General features: G+C 53.2%; 1 protein-coding gene across 4 annotated transcripts in view; it reads left to right on the forward strand.

Annotated features, from left to right (window-relative positions):
* ZBTB16 (zinc finger and BTB domain containing 16) overlaps window positions 1-15003 on the forward strand; it is a 204806-nt gene extending 189803 nt beyond the window's left edge. For all 4 annotated transcript variants that reach the window (XM_019974559.2, XM_019974557.2, XM_019974560.2 and 1 more), the window contains exons 5-7: window positions 1497-1667; window positions 6850-7017; window positions 9381-15003. In XM_019974559.2, the coding sequence (XP_019830118.1) occupies window positions 1497-1667; window positions 6850-7017; window positions 9381-9610 (569 nt within the window). In that variant the 3' untranslated portion in view covers window positions 9611-15003. The remainder of the gene's footprint in view (window positions 1-1496; window positions 1668-6849; window positions 7018-9380) is intronic.
* Window positions 15004-18361: the final 3358 nt, after the last annotated feature.

Consider the following 18361-nt stretch of genomic DNA (forward strand, 5'->3'; position numbering starts at 1 on the left):
AGAAAATAGCAGCCTGTCTTTGTAGGGCTCTCCTGGTGGCTCAGTGGCAAAGAATCTGCCTGCCAATGCAGGAGATGTTGGTTCGATCCTTGGGTCAGGAAGATCCCCTGGAGAAGGAAATGGCAGCCCACTCCAGGATTCTTGCCTGGGAGATCCCATGGACAGAGGAGTCTGGTGGGCTACGGTCCAGGGGGTTGCAGTCAGACACGACTTAGCGACTAAACAACAAGAACAACTTCGTAGGATATCATGGGCTACCTACCTCTACTTCTGATCAGCACAGGAAACAACCAGAGTTAAATGAAAATCTCATGTCCCTCATTAGCTTAAAATCTCTTGACAGAGGACTTCCCTGGTGGCCCAATGGTTAAGACTTTGTTTTCCAATGCAGAGAGTATGAGTTCAATCCCTGATTGGGAATCTAAGATCCCACACACCTCGTGGCCAAAATATCAAAACATAAAACAGAAGCAATATTGTAACCAATTCAATAAAGACTTTAAAAATGGTTCACATCAAAAAAATCTTTTAAAAAAATCCCATGACAGTTGCACGTTGGTCTTGGGATGAAGCCTAAAGTTCTAACCACAATTTTCAAGACGCCTTACAAGCTGGCCTGGCCCACTTCTTTGACTCCCTGCCTGTTTTTTCTCTGCCTCCCTAGCTGCACTGTTCTGTCTGATCCTTCTACCGGCCATGTTTCTCTCCAGTTCACAGATACTATTTTTTCTTCCTAGAATGCTGTCCCCATGTCCCCAGTGTGCTGGGTAACATCTGTGATGAGGGCAGGCACTTTGTACAGTTTTCCATGGCTACACCCCCAGGGCCAAAAAGAGAGTCCTACTTGTAGTAGATACTAAAATAGTATTTGTTCAAAGAACGGACCCTTAGGATGTGTGCATTCATGAGTGGAGATGTGGTTAAGAGAATCGGGTCTGTAGCATCAGGGGAGGATCAGATCCAGGCTGCCTGGGCTTGAATCCCAGCCCTGTTTGCTTGTGAACTCCGCTACTTTGGACAAATTACTCAATCTCTCTGTGTCTCCTTTTCCTTAGCTGAAGGGTGAGGCTGTAGAGGTCCCATTTTGCAGATGGGATGTTTTAAGTGTTACCTTCCAATGATGGCTTTCATCTTCGTTATTGTGGTTCCTCACAGAGGCCCCCAGACACCCCATCTCCTGCCTAGGCTTGGAAAGTCCCTCTGATAGATGGCTTCTTGGTACCCTGCCTTTGACACAGCACTCCAGACAATTGCAGAGTCATTTGCTGCCATGATGTTCTTGATTAATATCTCTGTTTCTCCCACTAGACTTTAGGTTCCATGAGGATGGGAAAAGAGTGGATTTTGTCCACCGGTGGAGCTGTGTTCTGGGGGCTCCATCAGCATCACATGGCCCGTGCTGCCTCTGGGTTTGCTGCTGAGCGTGGGGCTGGGGGTGCTGTCCTGACGCTGGCTCGTGCTCCAGCCCAGCTGAGGCTCTGCCCCATTTCCCGCAGGCACGGACATGGCTGTCTTCTGTCTGCTGTGTGGGAAGCGTTTCCAGGCACAGAGCGCGCTCCAGCAGCACATGGAGGTCCACGCAGGCGTGCGCAGCTACATCTGCAGCGAGTGCAACCGCACCTTCCCCAGCCACACCGCCCTGAAACGCCACCTGCGCTCACACACAGGTAGGCTGGCCACAGGCGGGTGGGTGGGCGGGGTCTCTCCGGTGGGGGAGCCCTCGGCCCTTCTCTGCTCAAAGGTCTGGCGTGCAGGGGCCTCTGAGGTGCAGGCCAGCGTGGACAGTTCTTATCCCATCCCACCTTGGGGACGTTTAGTTCTCCATATCTCTGTGCCCAACAGAGATGGCTCTCATTAGAAATGTAGGCTCATGGGTCCCCCCCACCCCAGAAACTTCCATTTAGTGGGCATGGGTGGGATCTAAGACTCAACATGGTTAATAAGTATTCCCAAAGATTCTGATGCAGGTGGACCTGAAATGAATTTTGAGGAAAATCTGCCTGCTTGGTCTCTAGAGTTTCCCACCACTGGTCCTACTCCACACACACACACACACACACACACACACACACACACACACGCACGCACGCACGCACGCACGCACACATATTGTGCACACACGCCTTGTGCAGGCACATACACTGCACACACATACTGTACACACACATTGTGCACACATGCTGTGCACACACTTCACACTCTGCACACACACAGCATACACACATACATACACAGGCTGTGCACATATGTTTCTGAGGTCAGCCTTGGGCTCTTAAGGGACTGTGGCGGAAGTGGTCCTGCTTACCAGTTAACAGAAGCACATGTTCTGTATCGGGCCTTACCCTGCTTAGGGGAGACAGTGCGGGTGTATAAGCTGTGAGCCATGCTTAGCCAGTCACTGATGCTGGGGGAGGAGAGTAGCTATGAGTCAGGGGTAGGGGGTGGGGTGCTTGCTTCTGAGACCCAAGGGGCATTGGCTTCCTCGCATCATCCCCTACCCCCCAACAATGTCACAGGTGACTTGAAGCCTCCCTTTCTCTGATTGTATGTCGATAAAGGATTGCCCGTTTCTAAGTCTGCATGTGTCTCTGCTTGTGTGTGTTCTGTCCTGAGTCTGGGGTGAGAGGTGGGTGATGGGGCCAGGGAGATAGAGGCAAATTCTCTTTCTGGGGGTGTAACAGGGGGTGTTCTCCTGGCTGCTGGAGAGGGTATAAAAAAGTCTGCATGCCTCATGACGGACTTGGCAGGACCCTTTCCTCACTCTTGGGTCTTGTCACAGCCCCAGGATTAAGTGGCAGGCTTTGCTGAATATGGGAGAGGTGGTTATTCATCACAACCTGGCCTGTCCTGCTGGCAGTAGGCGTCCTCACCGAGAAGCCTCCCAGGCTCTTATTTCTGGATGCCATTCTGTTCAGGAGAGCATGTTGCCTTAGCATCACCAGATTTGCTTAGAACTTCTCAGATTTGCTGGCTTAGGACGAGGAGGGGTCCCAGAGGGTAAGGTCGGACAAGAAGGCCAAAGAAGGAGAGAATGCTGGCAAGAACTTTCTCTGCAGTGACCACCTAAGCATCCCCGGCAGGTATCAGCACCTTCTGTCAGCACCTGCCCCGCTGGGTCCCTAAGCTCGGCTTATCAAAAATGGCCAGTTACCTTTCAGACACTTCTTTTTTATTACTTTTTATTTGTTTATTTTTGGCCATGGTTGCTGCACGTGGGCCTTTCTCTAGTCACAGCAAGCGGGGGCTGCTCTCTAGTCATGGCTTCTCATCGCAGTGGGCCCTCTCGTTGCAGAGCGTGGGCTCCACGGCACATGGGCTCCATTGTGGTGCATGGGCTCAAATGCCCTGTGGCACGTGGGCTCTTCCCAGAGCAGGGATCGAACCCGTGTCCCCTGCATTGGCAGGAGGATTCTTAACCACTGGACCATCAGGAAAGTCCCCCTTTGGCCACTTCTGAGCATGCTGCCTGAGACGATCCCACCCAGGGTCGCCCTGCTCTGCCCATGCTGTCTTCTCAGAGCTCAGATACCTAAATGTCACGGGTCCCTGGGTCAGTCATGGCTCGGATCCATTGGGAGGGACTGTTTCCAGACATGGTTGGGAGAAGTACTTGCTTAATCTAGGAAACATGGAGCGTGTGCACTGCTTGTGCACACACAGACCAACACCCATCAATTTCACACCAGCCAGGGCCTGTGCACGCAGCCCTCACAGGCCGAGCACACCCCCACACAATGCCTCATTGATATTCCGTTGTTCTTGGCCCATTTGCTGCTGGGGCCGGGCGTTTAGCATCAGCAGCTGTGTTTGGTAGGTTAGTCCAGCCGCGCAGTTGGCATTGATGGATCCCTGATTCACATGGCTCATCATATAATAAACCCTCAGCTGTGTTGGAGGGGTGGCTGAGGGGCTGATGGGGTGGGGCTGGGGTGGGGAAGAGGACATTGGGCTTGGCCGGTGCCAGGGAAACCAACCAGGTGAAGACAGACCACTGGGGTCACAGGTGCACTGGCCAGGCCGTGGGGGCTCTAATTAGTCTCGTTTGTCCTGCACTTAATGTCAAGCTCATTAAAGAGGCTACAGAGTTAATCAACATTCCACAAATTGGATTTTGAGTTCTGCAGCCAGTTTTGTGTACATTATGGCAACACTGACACGATTAATTCTCAGGGTGAGGATTTTGGGCCAGGTGCTTCAAAATCCGTGTGTGTGTGTGTGTGTGTGTGTGTGTGTGTGTGTTGGTGCGTTGCTGTGTTTTTTTTCCTTCCTAAATTTTTTATTCCTTTCTCTGGACTGCCTCTAGAGATTTCCTATTTAAACTCATTTAATGTGATCCACTTCATGATTAAATTCATAAAAATCTGATCAAACCAACCTCTCTGCCTTAACCCTTTGTTTTTTAAACTCTCCGGGCCCCTTCGGGAGGGGGGAAGATGCAGACAGACGGCGGTGCCCCCCACCCACCTGCTGAGTGGCTGCCGATGTACGTTTTAATTACCGGCTCCGGCTGAAGTCTCACGTGGGCCCTGCCTTATTTATTTATTTATATCTTAATGAGGATACTGAATCCTTGATTAAAGTCGTAATCGTTGCCGATTCACTAAGGCGGGGTGGGGTTGGATGTCAGACGGCGGTGAGCGCAGACACCTACACGCACACAGTGGCCTGCGGGGCCAGGCGCACGCAGATCACCCCTCACTCTGTTAGACACACAACTAATCAGGACCAGGGTCTGCTTGGGCCTCGTCTCCCCTGGGATTGGATGAGGCTGGAGGCTGGGGGACCAGGCAGTCTGCACAGCCCCGCAGTGAGAGGGCAGGCAGGTGCAGGGAACCCAGACCCCTGCTCATCCCCAGATCTGCACGTGGGGTCCTCTTCTCTGAGCCCAGGGCAGGGCCCCTAGGGTGGTGGGGACTGGCGTGGAAGGATAGCTCTCCCCTTCGAGCTTCTTCTATCCGACGCCTCAATGGAAGTGTCCCCACCCACCCCTCTACACCCTCGGAGCATCTTGCAAGTCTTCCTCCCGTGAGAGAGCCCGCCAGCCAGCGGACCCCAGTGTCCTCTCCCCACAGAGCCTTAAAAACCCTTCAGAGCCATCAGAAGAGATGAGAATTTATGTGGGTACAGAGGCCCGCCTTCGAGAATGGGGAGGTTTGGTTAGAGGCCTGAGGAGGGGAGAGAGAGAGAAGAGAGTAAAATATCATTTTAAAGAGGAAGTGAAGGCGCAGGCATGCAAGTCTATAACGAGAAGGACAATTTATGCCCAGGCACGAGCGCAGTTTGACATGGGGATAATGAAAAAACGTAGGTCATTGTGGATGACTTAAACCTTCAGCGGCTGAAGAAAATGTATGAAATGCAGAGGACATTACACGGTTGGCAGCCTCGCACATCTGCAGAGGGACAAGTGAAATACAGTGGCCATTCTTTACCATAAACTGTGGTTGTTGGAGATGCAGCCCAGAGAAATTGTAATTACAGTGACAAGACGAATCAGCGATATTTAAATATTCATGAACAAAGTCTGGGGTGATCAATCTATCTTTATTGTCTGTGCCTTCACTCCTGTAATAAATAAGTAGCTGAAGTCTTCACCTTTCATCCCCCCCCACCCCCCAGCCACCAAAGCCCCCACTTTGGGTACAAAAGGAAGGATGGTTAATCCCCACGCCCCAGCCTCTGACCCGGTAGGGGACTTCAAGGTGCATTACAAACAGGATGCTGATGGGCATAGATGCCAGGTCAGGGAAAGGGAAAGGCCATTCTCCCCCAGCTTCACGTACTGACATTTTCTGAGCTCCTTGATTGGATTTGACTGTGTGCTACATACTGAGGCCGCAGGGATGAGCGAGGCTTCCTTCTGGCCCTTGTGGTGCTTCTGTTCTACGGGCACAGGGGGTGTCACAACAGATACAACACGGCATGTCAGGCATTAGTCTGCTAACCGACACGAGTATTCCAGTATATCCAGTTAGTATTACTAGTATTCCAGGGTCCAGACCCTGGAACTGGATCTGAATCCCAACTCAGCTCCCTACCAGTTCTTTGACCTTAGGGACCCTGTTTAAGTGTCTTTAAAGATCTCATGTTTCTCATCTGTAAAATGAGAATGATACTATCTTTCTTGTAAGGTTGTTGAAGTGATTATGTGATATGATCTGTGTGAGGTTCTCAGCACATAGGTGAGCACTCAGCGTGGGCCATTTTAATTAGCACCATGAAAATTGTACTACTACTACAAAAGGGACAGAATGCTGGACATTTCTTCTCTCCGGAGACAGAGGAGAAAGTGACTCAGTTTGCCTGGGCTGGGGTGATGGGAGGTAGCACTAAAGGGAAACTTCCGAACTGTAGTGACACATGATGTAGGTTTTGATGGTTGACTAGGAGTTCGTTAAGAAGGGAGTATCATACAGAAAGAACAGATGCATGAGACTGTGGAGGAGGGAAAGAGCAGAGCGACTGAGAACATTGGAGGGATTTTTTGAGGGTAGTGGAGTCAGGCTGGAATGGCTTGCACCCTTGACCTAGAAGAAAGGAAGCTGGGAGCAGAGTCTCGAAGCCCCTGGGCCTGCTCTGCCCCCAGGGCGCCTGCTTTCTGGGGGCTCTGTCCTCCCTGAGTCAGATGGGCTCTCTTTTCCTGGGACTAGCCCTCGAGGCATGGATGACCATGGGGCCGTGTGTGCTCCCCGTTAATGCTAAGGGGCCGGTAAGGGGGGCTCCTCAGTCCTGTCTGCAGGTGGTGAGGACAAGCAGCCTCGTCCTTCTGGTGCTCTGATCCTGCCCTCATGTGCCCTAAGGAGAGGGCGGGCGGAGGCGAGGGCCTGATGCAGCCCCTTGTCCCCACAGGCGACCACCCGTACGAGTGTGAGTTCTGTGGCAGCTGCTTCCGGGATGAAAGCACACTCAAGAGCCACAAGCGCATCCACACGGGCGAGAAACCCTACGAGTGCAACGGCTGCGGCAAGAAGTTCAGCCTCAAGCACCAGCTGGAGACACACTATCGCGTGCATACAGGTACCCAGGACAAACAGCCGGCTCCGGGCTGGGGGCGGGGCAGGTGGCTCCCCAGAGGACCCCAGGCAAGGATGGCTCCAGGCCGAACCAGGGTGCTAGGGCTCCTCTTAAGGCTTAGTATGGCCACCTGAGTGCCACTACCTCCTGGAGAGGGCGAGGCAGACATCGCTAATCGATCACACTTTCCAGCAGCCCAGAGCAGCCTTCCAGGCAGCCACACCAATAGCTCGCAGATGATGTCCATTCATGAATCCTTAATTAGGGTTCACTTGGCCCGATTAGCTGAAAATGAAGGCTAGGATGATTTCATGTGACTTGAGGGTTAGAATAAGACCCTAGGGGACATTAAGTTAGGATTTACAGTGAGGGTTGGGAAAAATCGTAAGTTCGATTGAGTTGAAAGATTAGAAAAGCCGATGTTTTTACTAACCCCTCCACGTGTATAATGTTTTACCATTTCAAAGGGCCTTCCCCTTCCTTTTTACGTGAATGTGAGCAACTGTTTTCTTAGGGCCTGAGGACAGAACAGGTGGAAGTGGTCCTGATGTCCAGCACAGCCAGAGCTGGGAACAGTGGAAAGCTGGAGCCGGCCCCAGCCTGCCTGGGAGAGCCACCATTCACATGTCTTTCCAGCAACCCCCACCTCCTTGTTCATTGTTATCACCTTGTTTGCTTAAAATCGGCATGAGTAAGCGAGTGAGTGAAGTCGCTCAGTCGTGTCCAACTCTTTGCGACCCCGTGGACTGTAGCCCCCCAGGCTCCTCCGTCCATGGGATTCTCCAGGCAAGAATACTGAAGTGGGTTGCCATTTCCTTCTTCATTCACGGCATGACCATCTGCAAATGCTACAAAATCAGGGCTTTGTGGAGAGCCCGTTGTTAAACACTTACCACCAGCACACTGCTAGGTTGGAGGTAGATATTGAGAAGGACTTCCTTTGAGGATAAGAAGTGGTGGAAGGCAGTGGAATGTGGCCAAACAGAAAGCCTCCCCTGATCAGGGGAAATAGCTGCCTGAGCAGAGTTAGAAGGGAGAGGGGAGATTCCGCTGGCACTGGCGGGGAGGGTGTGAATTCCTGGGAGGGGAGGTGGATGGAGGGGGCAGTAAGCACAGGATATGTGTTGTCTCAGGTCTGCGTTGGGCCACACGGAGAGGATGGGGTGGTAGTTGCTGACAACCGAAATGACCCCCAGGATTTCGCAGAGCCTCAGGGGCTTCCTTAGCCCCTTGTGGGAGATGTGACCTGGCGGGCGGATCATTAAATGCATTGGCACTGACTATCGTAAATAGCCGGTCGATAGTTAGATCACTTTGGCTGTTCATTACTTCATTATTTGCAGGGGCCTCTGCACGGAGGAGTATCGATAGCGAGATGGCTGGCCAGTTAATTACTGTATCGAAACAAGGTTCTGCTGCGTCCTCTGCTCAGCTCCAGGGGACTGTAACAGAGGGGTGGGTGGTCACAGCTAGGGCGTGGGCCACGGGCTCCCAGGGTCTCTGTCCCTCCCCCATTCTAGCTCGAGAGGGAAAGCAGGGTCCAGGGCAGATTCTTCGAGTCTTAGAGAAGGAGGCATGCTTGCCAGACTGGGGTTCTCTCACTCTTACCACCCCCTGCTCCCCACCATCTGTAGCCCTGAAAGAACTCTATCCCCTTGCTCCCCTAGAAGGAGCTGTGTGCTAAAGAGCCATCCCTAAGGACTTTAGAGGCTTCGAGGGCACTTTTCTAGATTTCTCTTTCCTCTCTCAGGACGGAGAGAGTCCCCACGCTAGAGAGAGTTAAGAGTAAGTCCAGGGGCTGGAGCTGGCCCACACATGACCACTACCTCCGTGTGGCTATTTATTGGGTTGACCAAAAAGTTCATGCAGGGTCCCAATACCCAAGACTTTCCTTGTGACTCAGCTGGTAAAGAATCCGCCTACAGTACGGGAGACTGGGTGGGAAGATCCCCTGGAGAAAGGAAAGACTACCCCCTCCTGTATTCTGGCCTGGAGAAATCCATGGACTGTATAGTCCATGGGGTTGCAAAGAGTCGGACACGACTGAGTGACTTTTGCACACACACACACACACACACACACACACACACATAGTACATTAGTTATGGTGAACAAGATTAAGAATGTAATATACTGGAAACTAACACACCATTGTAAATCAACTACACTTCAATTAAAAACAAAAAGAACGTAGGGCTGCAGTCGCACGGGCCACATTTCAGGCACTTGGGAGCCGGATGTGACTTGTGGCCGCCACACTGGGCGTGCACCCATCACCGTGGAAAAGTGCTGCCCAGAGGGACTGAGCGTCTCCAGAAAGCCCCCTCCCTCTCTCCTGGCTTCTCCTGACCCCTCTCCCCGCACAGGTGAGAAGCCCTTCGAGTGTAAGCTGTGCCACCAGCGCTCCCGGGACTACTCGGCCATGATCAAGCACCTGCGAACGCACAACGGCGCGTCGCCCTACCAGTGCACCATCTGCAGCGAGTACTGCCCCAGCCTGTCCTCCATGCAGAAGCACATGAAGGGCCACAAGCCCGAGGAGATCCCGCCCGACTGGAGGATAGAGAAGACGTACCTCTACCTGTGCTACGTGTGAGGCCGGCCTGAGGCCGCGGCGGGGGAGCGAGGAGCAGGAGGAGAAGCAGTGGAGCTGGGTGGAGTCCAGGAGGACCGTGCAGGGCAGAAAACACACACACACACACACACACACACACACACACACACACAGCAAAAAAAAAAAAAAAAGCAAATGAAAAAAAGCAGAAAGGAAAAAGAGAGAAAGGAGGAAAAGGAAGTCTCGGAGCTGTCTGGCTCTGGTTCTGTCTGGGGCTCCAGGTGACCCGGACGCCTGGCCCAGCCCCTCCACCCAGGCCTCCGTCCCTCCTTTCCTGCCTGGGGGTCGTCGGCCTGCTCTTTTTGGGTGGGGGTGGAGGGGGTCGTTTGTCGAGCTCAGATGGTGGGATGTTTCTCTCTTCCCTCCACCCAGATCCTCCTTTTGTGTCCGGAATTAGAAACTAGGAAAGGGCTGTGGGGTCCTCTGGTCAGAGTCAGACCATCCCTGCCTGCTGTCCCCTCACTGACTCCTCAGAAGGTGGGGGGCTGAGGGATGGGTGGAGGTGTGCAAGGGGGGCCTGCAGAGGTGGGGGCTGGGCTGGGTCACTGGTTGACACTCAAAATGGCAGCTCTTGTTTGCTGGGGGGCACACTGGGGTGGGGAGGAGCCCTCCCGCCCTTCCCACTGCTCAGTTCATCTGTTGCTTGCTTCCTCCGCCACCCCCGCCACACCTGGGTGTCCCTTCACAGTCTTTTAGGAGCCTCGGAGCTCTTGCCTGCTCCCCGGCTCCCCTTGACTCCTGTCCTCCCAAACCCCCATGGATCGGAGTGTCTCCTGCCTCCTCTGGCTCCCTGATGGGGAAGCTGGGTCTGACTAGAGAGCCCCCCCTACCCAACTTGCACCCTTTTGCTTTCTGAAAAAATGCAGACAAATTCAGTGGAATAGCCCATCCCAGTCCAGCCATCCTGAGCAAGACTCCTGCTGAGCTGCTTTTGCTTCCAAAATGGAAAAATGTAACAACTAAATACATCCTGTCCCACCAAACAAACACAGCCCCTAGGAGGAGGGTTCCCTCCGTGAAAGGGCTCGTGGCCCGTGGAGGGATGTGATGTCCTTCTCCAGAGGTGCCCTACACCTGGAGGGGGGGACCCCTGCCCTGGGAGGGAGTCGGGGAGCCGTGCTGGGGACCCTTGGAACTCATGGGACCCCCCAGGCCTGGTGCTCTTTTTGGGGAGACCCAGGTCCAGAGGGCTGTGCAGAATTCCTGACTCCCAGGGGCCCCCAGGCCACCGAGAGGAGGCGTTGAAAGCGCTTTGCCTTGTGTTCCATTTTGCTTCTGTTCCTTGTCCTCTGTTCACCTGTTAGCACATTGTACTTGAATTACCTCAGTTTTTTGTGACCTCATGAGCTTTTTTGACCCCTGTATCTCTGTTTTGGTTGGGGGTTGGAGGAATGGGGGAGAGTGTTCTTTTCAGTTTCTTGTGTAAATTAATAGCTGGTTTAATAGACTTCAGCTGGCCAAGGCCCTCCCCATCCCCTCTGACGAGCCTCCCAGATGGAGGGAGCCGTGCAGAAGGAGCTGAGTACTCAGGATCTGAATGGGAGGCCAGGGCAGGAGGTGGGTGTCCGCCGGGGGCACCGCAGAACCACAGCTGGCTCCGACCAGGCATGACGTCCCCAGGCCTAGAACGCTCTGGAGCGAATCCCACCTTTCTTACAGTTTGCTGGGTCCTCCAGGTCTGGGGGCCTGTGTTCTTCAAATCCTTTTCACGCGTGTGGCCCCACCTCCGTGTGCATTATCACTGCCAAAACTGGCCTCTGGTCTCTCGGCAGGGCTGGTTGGGGACGAGACAGCCCGTGAGTTGTTGCAATGGGGCGGGGGTGTTGTTTTTCTCAAAGCTACCTCTTACGTTTGTCCAGTTCTTTTGTTCCCCTACACGCCTCCCATCCTGCTGCTCTGCGTCCCCCACTTCTCCCCAGCCTCCCCGCCCCCTGAATTTTTGGAAAGCACATTTGCAATATTTGTGTTTGCTTTGGGACGGGTCTTCCGTTTCATCTCATGCTTTATTTGTAAGAGTTGTTTGTGGGTTTTTTTTTTTTTTTTTTTCTTCTTTCCTTTCTCTCTCTGAGAAAATTGTGGCTGCGTTTTTATCTTTAGGTTTTAAAAAGAGGTTTAGGGAAGTGGTTTGGGGGAGAAGGGTTGTGAGGCATACAAGGGAAGTCGGAGGGGTGCGTGCTGCTCTGACCACCCCCTGTTCCTGGGCCCCATCCCTTCTGTTCTCCCCTGCAATCTCGCCCACCAAATCTGAAGGCCTTAAAAGTGGTGTGTTGGGGGGATATGGATTGGGAGGACTGTGTCACTAGACTGTTGACTGGGGGTGATAACATAGGGAGGATGTTGTTTTGCAACTATAATAATGATTTAGTGCTTTGGAAAGGAAAAAAAGTTAAACTTGAAATATGTAACTAGAACAGTTGTCGTGTTTATAATGTGAAAAGAGTGGAATCATTGGGGGAGGGGCAGTCCGTAAGAAATCTTTGTGCACTATTGCAGCCTCCCCCAGTCCTGGAAGAAGGGGGGACAGGCTGGCCCTCAGGGGATCTATAAATCCCAGAAAACAGTGTTTGAACAGCAAGATATCATTCACCTTAGGTGGGGAAGGGAAAAAAAAAAATCAAACTATTCCATAGGCCCAGCTGGCCCCTCTCCCCCTACCCCTACCCTTCCTACACAGCCTGGGTCTCCTCCCCTGTTCATAAAAGCTGAGAGGGTTGAGCTAATATTTACAAATTGTAATATTTTTGTAATATTTGTTAGTTCCTTCATCAGTTCTACCAGACCTTGCCCTTTTCCTTTTGTAATGTGAATAGGAAAAAGAAAAAAAGACAAAAAAATTCACCGCCACCACCACCAAAATGTCCCTTTGTACATGCGTGTGCGTGCGTGTGCTTGTGTGCGGTTGCGTGTTCAGTCATGCAGTATTGTTGTAATCTGGTGTTGCAGCGCTGGATGGTACTTAATCAGCCCCTGCCAGCCCCCATCATCCCAGAGGGATCCTGGTCGAGAGATGGGGAGAGAGAGGGTTTGGGCATGGGGCCTCTGAAGGATGCTGAGCGGGGAGATCTCTGTACCTGGCTCTCCCCTCCTCTCCCACGAAGCCCCAGACTCCCTGAAGAGACTCCAGCATGCCTCTTGCCCCAGCTTCCTGCTCACAAAGACAAAATGATTCTGACCTTGCCAAGGTGGTCGGGCCTGATGGCCAGGGTGAAGGTCAGAGATGATCTGGAGGCTTTAGATGTGTCTGCACAAAGAGGGCTAAGGAGACGAGGAGGGTGGAGGCCGCTCTTTGCCCAGGTGAGACCCCAGTGTTCTTACTTCCTTCTTCTTCGCCATCTGGCTCCTTGGCCACCCCTTGCCTCTGGCTGTGGTACTGCTGACAACCTGACTTGCTACTGCCTTATCCAGCACAGTGAGCTTGTCCAGTCTGGGAAGTCCAAGTTGACTGACAGTCCCTTTCCTGTGTTCAGCTCCTAGAACTGTGCCCTCTTAATGCTTTTGGTGACATTTCCCCCCTCACTCATCCGCTCTTTCCCTGTTCACTCCTTCACTCATTCAAAGCATTAAAGTCCTATGTGTATATAGGATAGACAAATATATAGAGAGATATATATATAGCAAGAGAGAGATATAAAATAGTAAATATCATTGCTGCTTTGGGCTGCTTTGGAGGAGGCCACAAATACGGGGAAGGGAGATGTGGGGTGTAGGGGTGGGGAGGGAGGCTGGGGGACCCAGTGATTCAGTACAATCCAGGGATGCAACGCGGGCTTGTTTAATCTTTGTGCCTGAACAGTTTTTCCACGTGTAGAAAAAAAAAAAAAGGAAAAAAAAAAAAAAAACTGCTGCAATTTTTCACAAGTGTATGGTACCCTTCTGGATGCTGTTGGTACAACCGGCTGCTGGGGTGTCAAGGCCTTGGAGGGACAGAGCTGACTGGCTCACCTTCTTACAGGGGAGTGAACAGTGGTGGGGGGCAGCCTTCCGACTCTGGGGGGTGCTGGGGGAGATTGGTGGCCAATTCCCTGCAAACCCCACGAGGGCAAAAGCTGGGGGCACTGGACATTAAGACAGAAAAGTGGAAAGCGAGCAGCCTGTGTTCGTTTTTTCCTAGGCCTACGTCAAATCTGTTTTCCCCCTCCTGTCTTTTTTCCCTCCATCTTGGAGCTTCGTTGGTGGCACTTAACCTGATATTTTAGTAGGAGGGGAAAAGGCCAGACCAGGCCTATACAGTGGGGCTGCTGGGTGGAGCGGAAAGGCACAGCCAACCAGGAGAAGGTGTGCAAGACAGACCAGGGGAGCTGGGTCAGGGGAAGAGGGCTGGGGGCAGAGGGCCCTCAGGCCCCACAGCCCTGCCCCCCTGAGCCCTTGGCATCCCACTTTGCAGACAGGGTACCGGCCTCCTGGGGTGTGTCATAGGAGTTGTTCACATAGTGTTATGCATGATCTTTGTAAGGTTAAGACGCCGTGGTGGTGCACCATGACATCCGACCCATATATATAAAGATAAATATATATATATATGTATGTAAATTATAGCACTGTGGGCTCTGCTGCCCTGCCGGACCAAGCAGAACTCAGCCTTTTGGTTTGGGTATTTTGTTTTGTTTTGTTACTTGTTTGTTTTTTGTGTGTGTGGCTTGTCTTCTGTCATGACAGCACAAGTGCCAGTCGGATCGCGCTGTATTACAGAGTAGTGTTTTTAATTAATTGATGTTCTAGTTCATGTCTACCTCAGCACCTCCTCTTAGCCTACTTTTAGGAGGTTGCCCAATTTTGTTTCTTCAATTTTACTGGTTACTTTTTGTACAAATCTCTCTCTCCCTCTCTCCCTCCCTCTCCTCTCTTCCCCACTTCTCTCCCCTGGCTCCCTCCGTCCCTTTTCCCTTCCCTCCCCTCTCACTTCTGTTTGTCTCACTTTCTCTCTCACTCTCCCCTTCTTGCCGCCCCCCGGCCCCACCCAGCCCTGCACCCCCACGTTGTGCTTGCCGGCCCCTATCTGTTCTAAGCCCGAAGCAGTTCACCCGAACTTGTGCGGTCCTGGTTGCAGCTTGCCGCATCTGCCTTCGTTTCGTGTAGATGGACGCGTTTCTTTGTAATTTCAGTGTTCTGACGAGATTTAAAAAGAAAAAGGAAAAAAGAAAAAAAAATGAATTTACTGCTGCAGGTTTTTTTCTCTCTCTCCATGTGTCACTAAGTGAAGTTTGTGCCTTCTATAGCAAAGAGAATATTTTTTACATCCTACTAACAGTAGATTTTTTTGTAGTGAACATTTTTTGTATTTTTATTTATAAGTCTCATAAGAAAAATAGCAATGTTCAGTTGTATACCTTGAATCTGCAGTTAGAAGAGAATAAAGTTAATTCAGTTGTCTCTGGCTTGAAGTGTCCCCCCTTTTTTAAAATGTGCTTTGCCTTTTCTGCCTTTTCCTGGGTGGGGAGGAACTGAGGTTTCTGTCTGGGGATGGGAAAGAGAGTGCATTACCTGTCAGCCTCACTTATGTGGCACCTTTATGCATATTTGAGAGGCTCATACCCACCTCATGACATACTTACCTGATTGTTTAAAAAATAGCATTAAATACACAAACAGCATTTGACCCTTGGTACGGTATGTGAAGCAGGCTTCCTGGGTGGCTCAGTGGGTAAAGAATCTGCTTGCAGTGCAGGAGATGCAGGTTCAATCCCTGGGTCAGGAAGATGCCCCTGGAGGAGGGCATGGCAACCCACTCCAGTATTCTTGCCTGGAGAATCCCATGGACAGAGGGGCCTGGCGGGCTACAGTCCACGGGGTCTCAAAGAGTCAGACAACGACTGAAGCGACTGAGCACACAGGATGTGTGAAGCAGATATTTGTCTGTTTATCGCTTCAGCGTAAGTGTTCATCCGGTAATTGGCAGTTATTGTCACAAACCTTGGGAATATAGTGAGAAGGGAGCAGACAGACCCCTCCCCTCAGGAGCCGATATTCTGAGCTGCTGGGTTGGAACATTCTTAGATTATAACTTGTCCTGATCCTACAGCTGGTGAGTGGCAGGGTCATAGCCTGCATCTAGAACTCTCTGTTCCAAATCAGGTTCCTTTTTTCCTGACACCAGAAGCAGGCGGTGGGGGGGGCTCCTGTCTGGTCTTAGAGATGTTTTCTACTTTGTGCTCACAGCCAAGTGACTTTAATCTGTTTCTCAACAAGAAGCTGCCCCCAGTTAAAGGTTCCTAGCCAGGCCTAGGGGGGAGAAAGGAGTTTGGAGCTGGCGGGGCTTGGGGGGGACACAAGCCCAGCATCATCACTCGCAGAATAAAGCCTTTGTATAAACTGGGATGGCATGGCTCCTCCCACGCTGCCCTGTCTCAGGGTCTGTCTGCTTTCCTCTCCTTGGGGATAGGAGCATTCGCCCCACTGGTAAGTGTAAGCCAGAAAGCCAATGTCACCCAATCCCAGACGCACTGGCTCAACACCTCTGCCCGAGGCCACCTACCTGCCTGACGCTGACCAGCGTAAGGAAGAGGAGAATCCGTCTGGTCACCGCGACCTAGCTAAGAACACAGCAGGCTGCCCCCCTGGGTGTGAAACCAGTGCCAGGCCTCAGGGCCCAGCCTGGCCTCCAGCGGCGTCCTGGGCATCACCAGGAAGCATCCTCCACGTGATGCCCTCCCAGCACCAGCTAGGCGGTGGGGCCTGATCTCCGGCCTCACCTGCCAGCTCCGGGCGCCGTCCCTTCAGCCCTCCGGTCCGATGTCGGTGTGTCCCTGGGGTTGTGAGCTGCATACCGCCTGGAGCTACAGTCACCTGCCTGGGTGGGTGGCAGCCCCTCTGCGGGTGGCCGCTCTGTCCATCTGTCCTTTCTCCTTTCCCAGTGTCTGTGCTCCGCTCTGATCGTTTTCCTTCACCTTCTCGTCTCTCTCTCCCTCTCCCCCAGTCCTTCTCCCCTCTCCCCTTCTCTCTCTGTCTCTCCTTTCTCTTGAGGTTCCTTTGGGTCCCATACTCTTTGCCCTTCCCCATGTTTCTCATCTTGGAAAACAACCCTTTGCGCCTTGATTCCGAGCCCCGGCCCCGTTCCTCGGAGCCCTTGGGCCGGGCCTTTCTTCTCCCGGTCCCTGCTCATTCCCATGCCCCCCCGCCCACCCCACCCGGCCTCCCCGCCCCTCCCCCACACTCCCTCCTCCCTGCTCCCCCCCACGCCTCAGCGTTCTCTTGACAGATGGGAGGGCAGTGAGCGCTCCCTCTTTAAAACAACATTTAATTGCCGTTTTCTGTTCTTGGACATCAAAGCTGGGGCTTAGGCGCTGTGCTGGGGTCGCAGTGCGCGGGCTCTGGGGAAGAGGAGGTGAGTGAATAGGGCCGGACTGAATGGGCTTTGTGTGGCCGCTGGGGTCTGCCTGCTTTACATGCTCTTTGACCCAGATATGATCTCATGGAGAGAGAGGGGCCCTGGCTGTGGCCAGCCTGAAAACGCTCCATGGCCTGACAACCCCCGACCGACACCCCCGCCGCCCCAGCCTCCCTCCCCAGGGCAGGGGGCCGGCCGCCTGCCTGCCCGCGGCCAGCCCAGGTACAGCAGCCCTCAGCTCCAGCCTTCAGCCCAGGGCCACCTCCTCCAGGACTGGGCTTGCCCAGAGGATGCTCCGCTGGGCTCAGAGGAGGGGCTGGGCTGCTGGCAGGGCGGGGCAGAGGCTCCATTCCTCCTGACTGTGTCTCCAGGGACATTAGGTGGGAGCCTGCCCCTCCCCGCACACAGGCACACTGTCCCTTCTTGGATGAGGCTGCTGGAGTTCTGGTAGGTGCTGGGGTCACACGGATCGACCTTAATGGCTCTCTTTTCAGCCGCTCTGAGCGGCCCCCCTCCTGCCAGAGGTCAGAGCGCCAAGCGGCAGAGCCAGCAGAGCCTTGCTGAAGACTCAGGTTGTGGCAGGGGAGCAGACAGAGCTGTCCAGCTGAGTCCAAGGCCACGGCGTTCCGCAGCCAGGTCTATGTTGCCAGGGCTTCTGCCTGGCCGCTCCGGGGTCCCTCGTCCCCACCAGGAAGGCAGGGAACTGAGGAGTACTGACCCAATGTGCTCTTCCTCTTTCCGTCCACCCTCGAGTTTGCAGCAGCCAGATGGATTTCCCAAAAATGCAAACAGCATCACGTCACTCCTTTGATTAAAGTCCCTCGTTACTCTGCAGATGGAGTTCTGACTCCTTCTTTAACAAGGTTTGCAAGACCCTCCATGAGAGAACTCCTGCCGGCCATCGCAGACTCGTCTCAGCATCGCACCCTGCCCTGCCCTGCCCTTGTCCCCAGCTCCCCCACCCCTGTGCTCCAGACTGCAGAGGGCTTCTGGGAGACACTGAGCTCCATTCCCCGTGGGCCTTTGCTTGTGCTGTGTGCTTTTCTGGGAACTGCATCACGCACACACACACTGGCCTCCCTTTGGTCTCAGCTCAGGTCCCGGGCAAACCCTAGTTTCCCAGGAAAGCTCTGCAAGGGGCCGCTGAGACTGAGTTCAGAGTCACCCCTTCCCTCCCTGGCCCTCACGCGCTGTGATCACTCACTTCCTTAACTGTCACCGTTACCCCAATGCTAAGTTCCTTGAGAGGGGGCATCGTGTGTCTTCATATTCCCAGAGCCTGACGCTGTCCGGCATGTAGAAGGCCCCCAGTAAAGCTTTGCCGGATAAACGGATGGGAGCAGGAGGGAAGGGGAGGCAGCATCAGGGGCTGAGGTCAGAGGTGCACACCCATGCCGCCCAGGCACTTC

This window comes from Bos indicus, chromosome 15, assembly GCF_029378745.1.
Source record: "Bos indicus isolate NIAB-ARS_2022 breed Sahiwal x Tharparkar chromosome 15, NIAB-ARS_B.indTharparkar_mat_pri_1.0, whole genome shotgun sequence".
In the NCBI taxonomy this organism is placed as follows: domain Eukaryota; kingdom Metazoa; phylum Chordata; class Mammalia; order Artiodactyla; family Bovidae; genus Bos; species Bos indicus.